This window comes from Podarcis vaucheri (genome assembly GCF_965113315.1).
Source record: "Podarcis vaucheri genome assembly, chromosome: 16".
Taxonomy (NCBI): domain Eukaryota; kingdom Metazoa; phylum Chordata; class Lepidosauria; order Squamata; family Lacertidae; genus Podarcis; species Podarcis vaucheri.
The window spans coordinates 27,128,121-27,145,793 of NC_138754.1; the positions used below are offsets into that span (position 1 = coordinate 27,128,121).

The 17,673-nt window shown below is 47.6% G+C and overlaps 1 protein-coding gene and 2 long non-coding RNA genes across 9 annotated transcripts in view; 1 reads left to right on the forward strand and 2 right to left on the reverse strand.

The window, feature by feature from the left end:
* The window catches only part of PATZ1 (POZ/BTB and AT hook containing zinc finger 1), a gene marked incomplete at its 5' end in the record, with an annotated part of 32,577 nt that extends 22,282 nt beyond the window's left edge, over nucleotides 1-10,295 (reverse strand). For all 7 annotated transcript variants that reach the window (XM_082203157.1, XM_082203155.1, XM_082203153.1 and 4 more), the window contains 2 exons: nucleotides 7-70; nucleotides 8,938-10,295. In XM_082203157.1, coding sequence (XP_082059283.1) covers nucleotides 7-70; nucleotides 8,938-10,295 — 1,422 coding nt within the window. The remainder of the gene's footprint in view (nucleotides 1-6; nucleotides 71-8,937) is intronic.
* Nucleotides 10,296-14,829: 4,534 nt separating this feature from the next.
* LOC309521196 lies at nucleotides 14,830-16,126 on the forward strand. The gene is made up of 2 exons (XR_014214552.1): nucleotides 14,830-15,274; nucleotides 15,641-16,126. It is a non-coding gene; the product is annotated as an uncharacterized lncRNA (long non-coding RNA).
* A 115-nt stretch (nucleotides 16,127-16,241) lies between these two features.
* Nucleotides 16,242-17,618, reverse strand: LOC309521228. Its single transcript, XR_014214585.1, has 2 exons — nucleotides 17,377-17,618; nucleotides 16,242-16,573 (listed from the first exon to the last, which is right to left on the reverse strand). It is a non-coding gene; the product is annotated as an uncharacterized lncRNA (long non-coding RNA).
* Nucleotides 17,619-17,673: the final 55 nt, after the last annotated feature.

The window sequence follows — 17,673 nt, forward strand, 5'->3', positions numbered from 1 at the left end:
TCCTACCTGACATTTGTGAGGTCTCTCTGACGTGTGCACTTGTTTGATGTGCCCGTTCAGATGGTCAGGCCTTGAGAAAGGGGACAAAAAGAGAGATAAGCTGGAGTTAGGTCTGCAGCATCTATTGTAACCAAACACAACAGAGGTTTTCTAGATTGGTGGTTCCCAAACATTTTCGGGCCACCCCCCCCCCCCGGTTCTTTAAAGTCATCTCCAGCATCCCCTAAGCTATAAAAACAAAGCCTTTTTCAGAATAGCGGTTCACATGACCCAATAAGGAAGATAATAACAACACAATCAAATTCAGAACAGTAAGAATTAACTGCACATTTGTTCCAAATCCAGTTAAAACTATTTAGTTTGATTCAACAAAATTGCTGAATTTGATCCAGTGATACCAGCTTTTCAAAGTCTGGTAGTCATTTACACTTCCATCGCACGAACAAAATATAGAAACGCAATATAATATCAAACATTAAAATTTTTCCTATACAGGGCTGCCTTCAGATGTCTTCTAAAATCCAGATACTTGTTTATCTGTTTGACATCAGTTGGGAGGGTGTTCCACATGGCGGACAGTTTGGGAACCACTGATTTAATTGCTCCACAGAAACCAATGGGTTCAAGTTGGACATCAAGAAGGTTGCAAACATAGTAGAGGTATGGAGAGTGAATCTCACACCAAACTCAGTAGGGCGCCCAAATATGCATACGTAGGTAGACAAGATCTCAACATATTTCTCATAGGTCTTTTCCCATGACTAACCCTTGGTGGACAGTGTTTGAAATTTGCCAGGCACATTTTGCACCCGGCTATCAGCCACTTGTGACCAAGTGAAGATGCCTGGGCACCTGGATGGCACCTGACATCTCCAGTAGGGCTGGGAGATACCTGGTTTTCAACATCATGATACATCACCAGTTAAACATTGTGATATATCACAATATCTGAAATAAGGCTGGAGCTATGTAGAGGTGAAAATGGTAATGTCCTGGCAACTGCTACTACTTATGGGTCCAAGCCTAAAACCATTAATTTTTTACTTTAACATATTGTTACAACTGTTATGTTATAGAACTACTGTACCAATAATGTTTAAATAGCACATTTTCTCTAAAATTAAATCTGTAGATGTAATTAGATATCAAAGGTTCCCTAAAAATTTGATTACATTACTAAACAAGAAAATAGCAAAGTCAGTGTCACACTTTTAGATATTCAAATATAATTCATTATGGAGTCTTAGTTGAATGTATACATCCCACAACACCAGTTCATTTGATTGTTTGTTAATTTTCTTTTCAAAACCAGGCCAAAATAGAAAGAACGGAATGGATACATTTTAATAGAACAAATTATATATTTTTATTGTCAGGAAAATCTGCATTTCTTTTATAAACCAGGCCAAACCAGAAAGGGTGGGTAAAATTTTACAGAACAGAAATTATTAAAGGAAATTTGCATTTTGGCGTTCTCTGCCAATAGAGATGCCCTTTGTATTTGAAGAACGTTGTCAGCTGTGCTGAACACACTTTCAAATGCCACATTTGTTCCTGGGATAGCAAAAAACTTCTTTGCAAGCCCCTTCAACATTGACTCCCCCCCAGCCATCAGAGGGCATTCATCAATATCCACTCTTGGCATAGCCATATAGGAGAAAGTGGGGAGCATAGAGAGGTGGAGGAAGACACAGAAGAGGTTCAAATGGCAGAGCAGGGTGTGCGTGTGTTTTTCTTTTACTCTGGAGCAACTTGCAAGCCAACAAGCATCTCAAGGCTGTATTTCCCTCCTGCTTGCGACTGGGGAGGGGGACTCGCAGAGTTAACATGGGCTGACAGCGTAGGCTGGATTAGTAAGAAACCTGTGGGCTGCTTCTGCCCCAAAAGAAAGGCACACACAACAAACACTGGGTGTTTCCCCCCTTTTATTCTGAAGCAATTTACAAGACACAATCCCAAGAGAGAGAGAGAGAGAGAGAGAGAGAGAGAGAGAGAGAGAGAAGCAGGGAAGAACTGGGGCCATAGCTGTCAACTTTTCCCTTTTTTGAAGGGAAATTCCCTTATTCCAAATAGGATTCCTCACAAGAAAAGGGAAAAGTTGACTGCTATGACTGGGGCTCGTTCATGGAGCAAGGAAGGAAGCAACTCAGAAGGGGAAAAGTTCAGAGAGAGCGCAAGCGAAGCACTGCAGGGCAGACTGAGCTAAAGAAACATGGGGCTAAAAAATAGTGTTAAATAAGCCTTTCTGCTTCTTGCAATAGTGCCATAGCTCCAAATGAAGCATCAGTTGGGCACACCAACAGGGAGACACAATCACCCCCCCAAGCAGTACAGTTTTAAGAAGGGGCTGGCTGCCGCTTACAGAAAACGAAGTGTGAAGTGTTGGCTGGGTTAATAATAATAATAATAGTAATCAACAACCCAGTGCTTTTTGATGCTGGTTGCTGCTGCTTCACCAAAAAATACCACCAATGGGAGCAGGGAGGGAGACACACGTAGACACTTGCACACCCACAAGCAGTACAGTGGTACCTTGGGTTACAAACACCTCAGGTTACAAACACTTCAGGCTACAGGGTCTGCTAACCCGGAAATAGTACCTCGGGTTAAGCACTTTACCTCAGGATGAGAACAGAAATTGCGCGGCGGTGGCAGTGGGAGGCCCCATTAGCTAAAGTGGTACCTCAGGTTAAGAACGGTCCTCCGGAATGAATTAAGTTCGTAACCAGAGGTACCACTGTACACACACACACACACACAGATGGAGGGGAAAATGAAAGAGGGTCAAATGTCAAAGGGAGGTGTCTGACTGTTTTTTTTAAGTTTATGGTTTTATGGGGGGGAAAGGGCTCCAGAAGTCTGAACCTGCAGGCTTTCTCTAAGCCAACTACCAGCCTGGCGCCTTTAAGCAAGAGCCTTGAGGGAAGAAGTCCCTGCTTGCCGTTTGGATGGCTGGGGAGACTGGGAGCTAGCTAACTGGTTCTCAAAGCTCTGTTTGGTGATATCTGCTGGTCGATGTTTGAATAGTAATTTATAGCTATATCTTGCTGCTGCAGGAGACAGGGAAGAGCTGGCTGAAGAGCTGGCTGAAGGGCTGCACACACAGGAAGAAGCATCGGCTTCCTGGTTTTTCCAATATTGTGATTTTTGAACACCACACACACAACATGTGATAAATTGCGAAGTCGCTTTTTAAAAAAAAATGGTTATCGCGATTTGATCTAAAACCCAGTATCAGGCGATACGTCAATTTATAACACAGCCCTAATCTCCAGCATCAAGAGCTGCTTGCTGGGAGATCACTGAATCTGGACTGTTTTCACACACTAATACCACATCCTGTAGAATTCTATCTGATATTTTATATGTACTAATGGAACGAATTTCAGGAACCAAAATGCTTTTTCTGTGCAGCCTGAGCAGGAGCAGTCACCACTAAGAAAAAGAGGTCGGAATGGGCCAATATATATGTGGACTGTCTCTGGATCGAACGACTTTTGTTCTTTAAGTTCTCAAAGTTCTTAACCTAGCTCAAGGTTGTCATCTCAGCTAGCCAGATGTTTAACTGAGAAGCAATCACAGTCAAATTGAAAAATAAGACGCCCAATGACAGCAGCAAGAATATTATTGGCAGAAAAATGGAAGCAAGAAGAATTACCGACAAAAGAAGAATGGAGGATGAAATTGATGGACTATGCAGAATTGGATAAACTAACCGGAAGAATTCGAAACCTGCGGGACCAGATTCACAGAAGACTGGTGTAAATTTACGGACTATTTGAAAAGTAATTGTGACGACCAGATTACGTTTGTAGGTTTGCAAGAAGTTTTGTGAGGTAAATTATTTGAATTATTGCAAAAATGTTAAAGAGGTGGATTGTGAGTTAAGATAATTAAAGGCAATAGGAATTTAAGAAATGCAGAAGAAATGATAAAAATGGTGGATCATCAGAGGTGCTGATGGAAGTCCAAAAAGATTGTATAAGATGTGAAGCTCTGTGGAATGTATAATAATTGGTATGTTGAAATTAATAAAAATTATATATAGAAAAAAGAAAAAAAGAAAAATAAGACGCCCAAAAATGGCAACTAGACATTTCGTTTTGGAGACTGTAACCTTGCTTTAAGGAGCCATTTGGCACCTAACTTTTATATCTGAGTTTCTAACACTGCTTGGACACGATCCCAAGGCAGAGAGGACCTCAACCTCCATGATACAGCAGCCTTCTCCCTAAAACCTGGGGCCCTACCAATGTTTGGGTCCACAACTCCCACCAGCCCCAGCCTGTATGCAGTTGTAGTCCAAAACATCTGGAAAGCATTAGGTTGGGGGAGGTTGTTCTATAGAACTTTGACACCCACACCCCACTGGTGATAATGTCCGGTCTGTTTTCCTAGCGTCGCCAAAGTAGATCCCAAAACGCTGCTGGTTTTTCCTGGTGGGAAGAAAGCTCGGCATTGTCTGAGACCAAAAGCTGCTTGGAATGAGATTATCTCCCCCTCTCTGTCTTCTCACAACGGCTTTTCTGTCCTCAGCCAATTACATGCAGCTCAGCAGAATTCGCCCTACAGGAAAGCGAGCAGATAGGGCAGATCCCCAGTTAAGCTGCTCAACCTGATGGGAAAGGCAGGTGAGCTGAAGTAGCCCAACCGGAGGGTCTGGTTTGGGCCTGAAATGCGCCCCTGTGATCCAAGGCTCCTCCAGCTCTGCCCCCCCCCCAAATCAGCCCCTCATTTTAAGAGCAACTGTGAATGTTGAAACAGACTTTAAAAACCTTCAACGCACACATACCTGGGAGCAAGTCCCACCGAAAGCCGGTTTGCTAACTTATTTCATAGAATTACAGAATTGCGGAGGTGGAAGTGACTCAAAAGGCTTACCTAGACCAAACTCCTGCAATGCAGGAACCACAGCTATTTATTTATTTTTGCTAATTATTATATTACAGTACAGTACTTCTAAAAACATTTATAAATTGTTTAATGTTGAAAAATCCCACAAGAGGTATGCAAAAGTGCATTAGAAGCAATACTATAAACAATGATAAAACCAGATCATACAACATAAAAACAGCATTATTAAAACAGAATTTTGGGGATAACAGGGCCCAACTTTGCAGGCCAGGGAAAGCTTAGGCAAAAAACACACTATTTCGACGGGGTGGGGTGCAGGTTTGATGCTTCTGGGCAAGTATGGAAAGAACAGTACAGCAATGAAAAGTCAAGCTTTCCCCTGAATCAATAAATTTTAGTCCATTTATTATACAAGTTTGAGGCTGCCTTCTTATATCCACTTACATGGCAATAAGAACCACTGAACCCAAAGGGACTTTTGCATATGCAAAAATCTTACCCGGCCCCCTTGTTGAGAAGCAAATTCCCCTTATTTTATTTGAGGTTCCTGCCAAGGGAATCTGCAGAACTGAAGCCTTCCTTGTAGTCTGCTAAGAATTGCCCTTTTGCAATGCCTTGCCTATTTTTCTTTTCTTTTTTAGGGGGCGCACGCTAATAGACCTCCTTCCCAAAGCCTCTCCCTCAAATGGCAGGGAATCAATTTTGGGGGAAGTGGGGAAAGGCAACACCTCTTCTAAAATGGTGTATAACAGTAATTAAAACAGAGGGAGAACTTTATGAACCATCAGAAAAGTCTTTAAGTGGTTGTTTATAATTCCTGCAAACGCACTTCTCTTTTTCAGAAAGGGACCTGTAGGATGTAATGTGCCTTTCTTCTGTATATTTTCAACTAACTAAGGGGGAAAAAACAAACATGTTGATGTTTGAAATCAACAGGTAGCACTTTGCACAACAAAGAGAAGTATGCTTCTCTGCTAAGCATCTGCATATCAAGGTGCTGTAAAAAGGCACACCTACAGAAGGCAATCTAAAAAGCTGAAAATCCTCCTTTCTTAAATTACCATAATCTTGAGCAGTCAACATTTCTGAAAACCAGGAGTGTGGTGCTTTTTTAGAAAGACATAAATTGTCCATAATGCAGTTGCTGTCAAATTTCTGTTACTAAATTTCCTCACAAACGAAGAGGAAATTAAGTTTTATTTGCCGTATTACGTACATGCTTTCACAAATAAGTTTCAAACATAAACAATCCCAGAAAAATCTTACCTCTAAATAAAGATAGGTGTTTAGAAAGACTTTAAATACCCTGGTTTTAAATGTACCTTGCTTTGTACAAGTATTATTATCATTTTCAGGAATATAACACCCCAATCTTAACCATATTTACTCAAAAGTATCTTCCATTTGTATCAAATAAATTTACTTCCAGCCTGTGGGTATGATCCCAAGAACCTCTGGTTAATAATAATAATAAATAATAATAATAATTATAATAATGCCCTTATTGTCAATGTACAACCTGTGTACAATGTTAATCAGTTCTCCTGAACTCACTGAGATTTGTTTCACAGAAAGTGCATTTAGGGCTGGAGTTCCACTCACTCCTATGTTTACTTGGTCACCAGGAAACTTCACTGGGTTCAATGGAAGAAAGCAGGTTGAGAGTTGCAGCCCGAATCAGTGTGCACACCTGGTTGATTCAGCAAAACGCCTGTCAACATTTTGTGCCCCAAGTGGTTAAGGCATAGATCAATCTTTACTTTTAAATCCACCCAACGGAAAATGCTCCTTGAGTTAGAGCAAGGTGCTAATAATGTCAAGGTTTCAGGTTTGATCCCTGTGCAGTGGTGTGGGTTTTTTTTTTTTTTTTTTAAAGTGCCACACTTTTTAACAATAAAAAAGAGGTGCTGATACCTCGTACCACTGAATACACCCTGGGGAAAAAGCACGGCCTCTATGGGACAACTACATATTCCTGTACTGCAGGGGTTGGACTAGATCTTCAGGGTCACTTCCAACTCTACAATTCTGTGATTCTATTACTTCTGTATGCCTCTGAATGCCACTTGCTGGGAATCACAAATGGGATAGTGGCTTCCCAGAAGGATATGGCTGGCCACTGTGAGAACAGGACAACCCAGGTGGGTTCTTTTTATGTTAGGTTTTAGTCTTGTTCTTATTTGCTGTTCGGTGTTTTTAACTGTTTTTAATTATCTTAAATGCAGATTGCCTTGAGGTGATGGTTTATAAGGCGATTAATAAATCAAATATAGTAACAGTAATCTCCGAACCTTAAAGATCATAAAAAAGTTATGGGTTTTGATTTTTTTAAGTGTCAGTCCAGTTTCAGCTTGCTTACACAAGAAGTTATCTTAAGCAAAATGCTGCCATTGACAAGTCACTGTCTGATGTTCTCTTAATTAAACAACAGTTCAGGTCCATTTGCAGAAGTGATTATTGAACTATAGCCAGAAACAAAACAGGGACCTCTCCAGATGTTTTGGTCTACAGCTCCCATCAGCCCCAGGCACCACAGCCAGATGCTGGGGTTGATGGCAGCGTGTTTGCACTGGCTGGGGCTGATGTAAGTCGTAGCCCAGAAATATCTACAATGCACCAGGCTGATGAAGTTTGCCTTGGTCAGTGGTATCTTTAGGGAGTGCAAAAGCAGCAGGATCTTATGCAAAACCAGAGAAATATTGAAGTAGGTGCAACTCCTGGGTTATTTTGTGATGTCCCTACCCAAAAGGGGAAATTAAGAGTGGAGTCATCATATTTGTCTAAGTAAAAATTGATTCTCCCCATGCATTCTCCATCACCACAATAGCGTTTTTTGTGAAGGATTCCACCAGTCTTTAGGTTGCCACAACCTCTCTCTTTAAACAAACGTGATTTCCTAAATTATGGAGACCTGCTTTGATTCACAGTCACTCATACGGACAGAGAACACCACGCTATGGTGCAAGCCACACAGTCGTGTGAATCCACCTTTGACCAACGAAGCTGCCCTCTCCTTCAAGATCAACACACATGTACTGATCTGATTCCAGACGCTTTCTGCAAGCAGACTCAACAATACTTACATCCATGCCCTGTAATTCAAGAACAGGGTTCTATTTCCCTCCCAAACTCCACCAATGTGAGTATCAGAAAATGCTCAGGACACGAAGGTGGAGAATTTGAAGTCCAGGTCACTCTCATAAAGAGAACCTTTGAGATCCAGGCTCTGGGGAGAACGCCTGCATTACCTGGCCTACCATGTGCTCCCTAGTGGTTAAGATCCCTGCAGCCCTGAGTCAAATTACTCAGAAGTAAGCCCTACTGAATTACTTCCTAGTAAGGCTGCATCCCCGTGCACCCTAAGCTAAGAAAATTCAGTCCTGAGCCTTGCGGGATTTACTTCTGTATCAACACGTGCATGCTGTTAAGTCACTTTGAGAACTTCTACACTATTTCCTCAAAGCACATTCTATGTACATTTGAAGCACATGACTCCCCCTGAAGAATCCTGGGAACTGCAGTTTGTTGAGGGTGCTGGCAACGGTAGCCCTGTGAAAGGAAACTGCAGTTCCCAGGATTCACTAAAGTCATGTGCTCAAAATATGTGCGCAATATGCTTTAAATGGATGGTGCTGATTTGCATCTTATGTGGCAGCCAGCATAGGCGGTTTTCTGCCATTACAAACAGCCCTCCCCAAGCACATGGTGGGCAATATACCTGGGACTCTCTGCATCTCTCCAGCATGTGTTCTGTCCTTCCACCCCCCACCCCATGTTTACTGCAGAACCTGGGCACAGCTGGGCAGTGGTGGCTCTTACCTTTAGCCTCCACTCCTCACAAAGTTCCACCTAGAACTGCACCCTCCAGATGTTTCAGACTGCAGCTCCCATCAGCATGATGCTCAGGTTAGTATACAATCCAAACATCTGCAGGAGGTCATCTGCTGATGGACCTGTGACCTGCAAAGTTCCAGTTTCTGCCCAGATCTTTGTGGGTGTCCGCTAACTGTCACACCAGCCGCCAACATCTGGAAAGTCTTTTTTAATTCCAAACCAATGACCCCAGGGACACCCCCCTCTTACCTAGAGAAACCTTTTCCGCAGCTCTGGCAAATGTAAGGCTTCCCCACCGACCCATCGTGGGACCGGACGTGATAGGACATCCGGTCCTTCCTCTTGAACCGCAGCCCGCACACAGGGCACGAGTAGGGCTTCTCGCCAGAATGTGACAGCTTGTGCCGATTCAGGTGGTAAACGTCCCGGAAGATCTTCCCGCAGATCTCGCAAGCCACCTGCTTCCTTGTCCGGCTCCGCTTGCGGGGGGCGGCCGTGTCATCCAGCCCGGGGATCCCATTCTCGCCCAGCCTGGGAGGTGGGAGGTCAATGTAGCCCAGCTGCAAGCTGGTGACACCATGCTGGGCTTCATGCTGGCGGAGGCGGTTGGCATCTGTGAAGACTTTCCCACACAGGCCACAGGGCAGGATGCCAGCGTCCCTCAGACCCCCCGGGGCACTGAACATCATGGAGTCCAGCAGGTTGGCCTTGCGGGGACGCCCCCGACCCCGCTTGCTGCTCAGAGAGGGGGCGCCAGTGCCAACGTTTTGGAAGGGCGAAGCCAGGAGGGGTGGCGAGAGAGGCCCGGCCACCATGGGAAGACGATCCACCCCCTGCAAGACGGGCAAGGAAGACTGGGCAGCGGCGGAGAGGGCAGCCCGAGTGGCTTCATCCTCGGGCATGCCGGCGATTCCATTGCCATTGGGGGCCAACCCAGTGCCGTTGGTCATGTCAAGGGGGAAGCCCAGGTCAGTGGTGCCCGCGCCAGGACGGAAGAGCATGATGTCTGGGCGGGTGGCCGGAGGAACCAGAATCTGGACGTTGGACTGCTTGATGACCTCCTGGCAGATATCGATGACAGAGCGCATGAGAAGGAACTTGGCGGCTGTCATGAGCTCTGGGAAGCTCTCTAGGCGCACCACAATCCGTGAGGTGTAGGCAAAGTCCAGGATGTCTCCGAAGACCTTGGAGCTGATGGTGTGCATCTCCAGCTCCCGGCCCACCCCGCCGGGGCCGCCCCCGCCCCCGGGGCCGCCCCCTCCAGCGCCGGTCGCCTCAGCTGCGCCCCCGTCCGGCGCCCCGGCGGCTCCTGTACCTCCGGCGCCCTCAACGCCTCCACTCAGTCCCTGCGCGCTGAAGACCGACTCGAAGTACTCGCTGCAGGCAGCCAGGACGGCGCGGTGCGCGGGGAAGCTCTCGTCGCCGACGCGGAGAAGCACGTCGCAGAAGCGCCCGCCGTTCTTGCGCTGCTGGTTCAGGTTGTGCAGGAGGTCGGCGCTGTGCCGGCTCACCTGGTACGTGTAGCAGCCCGGTGGGGACGGTCCGCACGCGTTGGCACTGGCGGCGGCTGCAGCGGCTGCAGCGGCCGCCTCGTTCACCCGCTCCATCGGGGCTGCTGCTGCTGGAGGCTCGCCTTACCTTCCTGCGCCTGCAGCAGCAGGAACGGCCGGCAGGGGGCGCGCGTCCTCTCGTTCCTCGGCTGCTGCGTTCACGCGCTCCCGTCGAGGGGGCTGGTGCGCGCGCCCGTCAAGCGGGGGAGGAGGAGGGAGAGGATGGGCGGAATGCAAAAAGAAAAGGGAGGGAGGGGGGGAACCAGAATGGCGCACGCGCTCCGCCTCGCGCCTTCCAGAAAATCCCCGGGCCCCGACGGCGCCGTGTGTGCGCGAGCGCGCCCAGGAACCGGAGGAGGAGGAGATGGAGATGAAGGCGGCCCCGTGCGGGGGTTGTTGCAATGCAAATCCCAAATACAATTGCAAGATCGGAAGAGAAAGCGAAGGCAGGAAGAACAAAAGGCCGACGGCGGGGGGGAAGAGAGAGAGAGCGCCCAGAGGCCGCAGGAGCAGAAGCAGCCGCGGCGGGCGGGCAGGCAGGCAGGCAGCCCCTTTTCGCCTCTCCCCCCGGGCGAGTTCCTTCGCGGCCGCCACGAGGCGCTGCAGCGGGAGCGGGACCGCCGAGGAAGTTGCTGTCGATGCTGCCGGTGGTGCTGGACGACGAGGAAGCGGCGTCGGTGGTGGCTCCGGCTGTCTTTTTCTCTTGGCCGCCGTCGGTGGGAAGTTTTCGGGGGCTGCCGGCACGCTCCGTCCGCCCGCCCGTCCCCCTCCCTCGGTGTGTGTGTGTGTGTTTGGAGCGGAGGAAAGATGGCAGCGGCTGTACTTCCTCTTGCACTTTCACCCCTGGGGGGGGAGGGAAAGAAGGAGGGGGGGCCGGCAGTCCCGAGGTCCCCCCCGCGCTGCAAAAAGGGAAAAAAACGCGCTCCGGCAGGGGGCTGCTGAGCCGGCCGGGGCCTCGGATTGTGGGGCGCGCTGCAAACTTTGCTGGTTCTTCTTCGGCGCTGGCGGCCCCCCTCCCGATGTAGAAAGGGACCCCCCCGCGCCCGCTCGCCTTTTCTCTCCCTCCCTCGCTGCAGCCACTGAAGCTCTTCCCCCCTCCCTCGCTTCCTGCCCCCCTCCCTCCCCGCATCCGCCAATGCAAGAGCAGCCAGAGGCAGCAGGCCGGCCCCCCACCCCACGCCACCACCCAACCCCCCCCTTCCTGGCCGCGGGGGCTGGGGGCTGCTGCTGCAATTGCAGCCGACCTCCCCCCCTCCCCAGCACTGATCCGCCAATGCCGAGCCAGCAGCGGCAAGGGCCCCCGCCCCAGGCTGAGCAAGGACGGGCTTGCCTGGATGAGAGTTGAACTACCCCCCCGCCCCCCACCCGGTCTAATGGATCTAGGCTGGAACAACTGGGTGGGGGGCGGCTTGCAGCCTGAACTCTCCTCCCCCAGTTGCTCAATGCAGATGGTGCAATTCAACCCCCGCCTTCTCCAATTCCTGTTAAAGCCCCCACACCCAGCCACCCCTCCTTGTCTCTTTCTCTGATGAAGGTGATCCCTGGAGGGCCGCCTCGGAGCCGCGCCTGGCCTGGGCGAGGGGTGCGGGGCGCTCCCCGGAGGCGCGGGGCTTTAACCCCCGACGGACCCAGCCGCTGGTTCCCCTTCCCCACTACTGCTTCCCACCTATCGGTGCACCGCGGGGCTGGGGAGGGAGGACTCGGGCGCCCATTTGGGCCCTCCTCGGGGGTCGTAGCGCACCTGGAGCGCTTGATGGGCCTCGGCGGGGCGCGCCCAGGCCGCTCCCTCGGCAGCCGCAGAAAACACTGATGGGCCAACAACCCCATCATCGCCCGACAGCTCGGCCTGAAGCTGCTTGATGATTTCCCTCCACTTGCAATTTCTATCCGGCTCTTTTTAACGTTTTATAAAAAATAATTCCGGTATCACAAATTACTATCCCACTGAAATTGTCTAAATGTTTAGCCTGGCTGGAGAGGGGAGTAGGCAACTGAGTCTTACCAGTTTCCAGATCCAAGCCCGCTTCCATCACTGCAAAATTATAAATGGGAAAAGCCTTCAGTGAATCCTTTTGATCCCACAATGGGCATTCCTTAATTCAGGCACGGGGTTTTCTCACTCTGTCCTTTGTGTGTGTTTTCTCCCATTCAGGCAGGTGCCTAAACACATGCAAAACTTTCCCTTTAGCCAGAAAAAAGAAATGCCACTGTGGGAATTGACATGCAAATGAGCAGCAAACCTGCCAACCCCCACAGAGTATCCTAACATGTCCTTGAAGGCCCCATAAAATACCTTTAGCCATCCATGTCCCCAGGTCTTTGGAGTCGCTCCTCCAATCGCCCTGTTTGCACCCAAGCTGGCAGGAGCAACAATCATGTAGATTTGTCAAGTCTCGCTTTTTATTCCAGTAATTCTTAACGGCACAAAGCCCACATCAAACCTGTGGCACTAGGCGGCAATGTCCTTTAAATCTACTTTTCTCTTTGCCGGAAGCAATTACTGTCACAGAAATAAAAATTTACTCAGATATAGCAAAAGCGTTACGTATTCATATTTAAACAGGTGGTATTTCATGTGGTTCTTGGAGCAAAATAGAAGGGAGAAATTGACACAGCTCCTCTAAATAGAATTCATTTCTCTCTCTTTAAAGGCCCTCCCCTGTTTTAACACTTCGGGGTTTTGATTTGTTGTTTTTTTTTGCTTCCTCTCAGCTATTCCCCATCTTTCCTTTTCAAGAGTGATGATGCTTCCTTTAAACATCTGTTGCCATGGTACCTTTATATTCCCAACATCCCCCCTTCTACGTTATTAACAGAGGAGTCAGCCCTTCAAATCCTGCCAGCGTATAGGAGTATTACCTAACAGCTAGGTAGAATATGGCCCATTTTACTCAGAGTAGACCCAGTGAAATTAATCTTAAGTTTCAGCAGGGCTGCTCTAGAGTATGACAGGCTTTGGATGCAACTCAGTTGTTTTAAGAGTGATTTTATCCCCCCCCCAAACCCCCCCCCAACAACCCTACTTAATTTTTATTTATTTCAATGGGCCAAACAATGCAGCGATCCTGCTAAAACTAGCAGGCCAGGTATCTCAGAGATCATCCATTCCAACCTCCCTGCTATAGCATCCCTGACAGGTTGACATCCAGTTTCTGCTTACAAACCTCTTAACCTTGGAGAAGACACCTTCTTCCAAGGCAGCTAATTTCACTGCTAAACAGCTTGCACTGTCAGGTTGGTCTTGCAAATGTTTAGTCAATATCTAGGGGGTTGGCCTCTGGAGTGAGAGAAAACAAATATGGCAGCCTTTCAAAGATTTGTCTCCCTCCTAAGCTCAGCATAGGCTATCAGGAATCCAAAGAGCCAAGGTGGCACCAGAGTCAATCAGTTTCATCCCCATCTTACCTGCTGAGATTTGCAAAACTCATTGGGAAGCAGGCAGTGCAAACCACTAGACTGTTTTTATAAGTAGGTGGAGCATGGCTCATGGTGCAGACTGAGGATGGTGGGGCAGTGCCCCATTTGTAGCCTCCACTGGCATAACCCTTTCTCACATGACCTGTTGGACCCAGCTCCATTTTTCTCTCCCATCCCTGGATTTGTTCCAGTTTGTCAACATCTTGAAGAAGCATCTCTACCCCCATCAATCAGCCTGGACACTGAGATCCAGCTCCAAGGGCCTTCTGGGGGTTCCCTCACTGTGAGAAGTGAATTTACAGGGAACCAGGCAGAGGGCCTTCTCGGTAGTGGCACCCGCCCTGTGGAACAGCCTCCCATTAGTTGTCAAGGTAATAAACAACTACAGGCGGCAACCATTTTAGGTGCGTCCAACTGACGCACTACCACTGACACATGGGGCGGAGCGGGCTTCTGTGCACTCTGCCGACACAGGGGTCAGAAATTGAACCCCTGCGCAAAACAGTTGCTTTCTGTATACAACACTTAGAAGACATCTGAAGGCAACTCTGTATAGGGAAGTTTTTAATGCTTGATGTATCACTGTGTTTTTATTTTGCACCCCAGATGGCTGCTGCTGCTGCTACTAATACTAATTTTATCATTCGGTGCAGAGGAAATAAAGAACACATTTTATAATATGGGGCCAGAATATCTTCCTTGGGTGAGGGGGCTTGCCTGGGGCAGCACTTTGAGATTGTGGAAGGGCCTTTTGCCAGGCACAGGTAGCAAGGACCTTGGTCAATTAAAAACTGAATGTCCCACATCCAGGGCTGTAGCTAAGGGGTGGTGAGGTAGGCCCCCGCCAGGGGTGCAGGCTGGGGGACGACGCAAAATTGGCTTAAAAATGTCCATAAATATGTCTATACAGTGGTGACCCACAAGACAAATGACTCGCAAAACAAAAAACTCGCTAGACGAAAGGGTTTTTCGGTTTTTGCGTTGCTTCGCTAGACGAATTTTCCTATGGGCTTGCTTCGCAACACGAAAACGTCTTGCGAGTTTGTTCACTTTTTTCTTAAAGCCGCTTGAAGAGGCGCAGTTGCGACGGACCGTGCTTCACAAGACGAAAAACATCGCAAGATGAAAAGACTCGCGAAACGAATTAATTTCGTCTTGCGAGGCACCACTGAAAATACAAATATCGATCATTGCCTCATAAGAAAAGGTTTTAAATAGAGGGTGAATTGAATGGGTGGGGTGGAGTTGGAGGAGAGGCAGAAAGAAGAGCTAATTTTTCCGTGGCTAGGGGGCACAATCTGGACAGTTCTGCCAGGCCCAAGATCACCTAGCTACGGCTCTAGCCATATCCACACAACACCTATTAGCTCAGTCTCTGCACTAATAAGACAGTGGCAGGGAGATGTAAATTCAAACCCACCATAAGGAACAAATTTTTCTGCAAATAAGGAACGGGAAATTAGTAACCCGAGTTCAGCGCTGAGCTAGATGGACCAATGGTCTGACCCACAAAGCATTGTCCATTTTGAGTGGTTTGAGAGAGATCAGGGATCGGTAGCCCCCTGCTTCTTGCCTTCATGGCTCATGGTCAACACCTCACCCTTGGGTGGGGGGGCTCAGTAACTTAAAGGGTAAAGTGACCCCTGACCATTAGGTCCAGTCGTGACCGACTCTCGGGTTGCGGCACTCATCTCGCTTTATTGGCCGAGGGAGCTGGCGTACAGCTTCTGGGTCATGTGGCCAACGTGACTAAGCCGCTTCTGGCAAACCAGAGCAGCGCACAGAAACTCCGTTTACCTTCCCGCTGGAGTGGTACCTATTTATCTACTTGCACTTTGATGTGCTTTCAAACTGCTAGGTTGGCAGGAGCTGGGACCAAACAACGGGAGCTCACCCTGTTGTGGGAATTCGAACTGCCGACCTTCTGATCAGCAGGTCCTAGGCTCTGTGGTTTAACCCGCAGCGCCACCCGTGTCCCTTCTCAGTAACTTAGCAAATGACTATTGATAATGATAGCCCCTGATGCTACAGTCCCTGTTTGACTTGGATTTGGGCGTATGAAATGGATTAGGGTACAGTTTGGAACATACAACCTAGGGATAGAGATTACCAGAGAGAGAGAAAATCTGAAAGTACTACAATGCATTAGCAATAAATATTCTAAAACTCCCAGCTTTTCAGTACTAGCTCCAGCTAAAAGAACTCACCCCCAAGGAATTAGCACACATCTGCTTCGCTTTAGGACAGATATACTCCTTCTGCACTGTTCATGAACTTCCTATTAGTGTGAGTCCTGCTGGTAGAATTGTCACATTTTGAGCTTTTGCGAATAGGTTGGGATTCTAGCTTTAGATCGAGGTGTGTATGTAGCGTAGGATTTACTGCCTGCTTAAAATTGTAATTTTACTTTCTGAAACAGTATTTACATATTCTGTCATGTTCAATTCATATAATAAACCAAGCTTTATTTGTTAATGTGTCAAGAATCTTAATGTAAAGCTCTTTGTTTGCCTCTAAAAATTACTGGGTTGCTCATTTGGCAGTTAATAGCTTGTTAGGGTCACTGGCCCAGAACAAAAAGTAAAAGCGTGTCAGGAGTTTTATTTAGGTAGGAATTGAGACAAGCACATATTCATAAATGGACACATGTTATACCTAACTCTAGCATAAGATCCCAAACCTCTTGTTAGTGTGTAAGAATACACGAGTGCTGGACGCATGTTCAAACCTACAACTATGGCACCCAGAAGGAAGGGGAAAGCACTCTGTATAATGACTTTTTCCATTGGGAGAAGTAAGGCATAAATTTAACAATGCATTTTCAGAGTCTTCTCTATCCTGGTGGACTTTAGATAATTTAGACCGCAACTCCCATCAGCCCCAGTCCTGAGTTGTACTCCAGAACGTCTGGAGGGCACCTGGTTGGAGAAGCATGATGATTCATAGCAGAGGTGGTAGCAGCAGCATTGCACTATTATACCTCTGTGGTTGGAGGAACTTTTGGCCCTCCAGGTGTTGCAGAACTACAACTCCCATCAGCCCTAGCAGCCTTGGGCAATGGCCAGGGATGATGGGAGCTGTAGTTCACACCTGGCAGGACAGGCTGTCCACACCTGTTGTATGGGGTACTGTGGTAGGAAGGAATTGAGAGGATCTTGCCCTGAGGTGGCTACAAGTCAAGAAAATAGGGTTTCAACTGAGGCAGGGGATAGGAAGGGGATGGAAACAAGATACTGTTGCAGATACATGCCATTAGGTTTAGGAATAGTAAGCAACATGTTTTGGGGATGGGGAGAGAATATAAACCAGGGGTTCTCACACATTTTCCCCAAAGATCCCTTCAAAATTTCAGAGGGTCTTGGCAGCCCACTTATTACTATTTTTTTTGCCTGTTGTAATGCAAGGTTCTTAATTAATTAATTAATCAATCCATTATTATTATTATGTTTTGTGTTTCAACGTTGTAAGCCATCCTGTCATCTTCTGGTGAAGGGTGGTATATAATTTTAATAATAATGTGCCGTGTTAGATGCTGTATTGTTTTTAATTGCTTCTCTTATTTCTTTTATTTTGTCTTTAATTACATAGTATTCCACAGAAGTCAAACAGTAGGATTTAAAACTCTATATTTTTATCACTTCTGGAATTAAAATGGTAACATCATGAAAGATAAGATAGATAAGAAAAGGATAATTCTAAGTATATAACGAGATGGACCTACCACCGGAATGAGAGCCGCAGTTTGGGAACTCCTGATAGAAATAAAGCCTTATTTATTAACAGGTCTCTCTATATGCCTTGTAGGCCCAGACCTGAGCGTAGTAGCGAGGGTGGGGTCTGCGCCTCCTGCAATACCGTCTCCCGGCCATTAGGCGGGAGGAGTCCTTACGGCGATGCTTAAGCTGTCTCCTTTGGTTTCCTCTCTGGCCTCCTTACTCTATGGTATCGTCCTCGCTCCCCTCCTTCCAGGAGTCATGGGTGGAGCGTGATGACAACAGAGAGGCAGGGGTAACTCTCG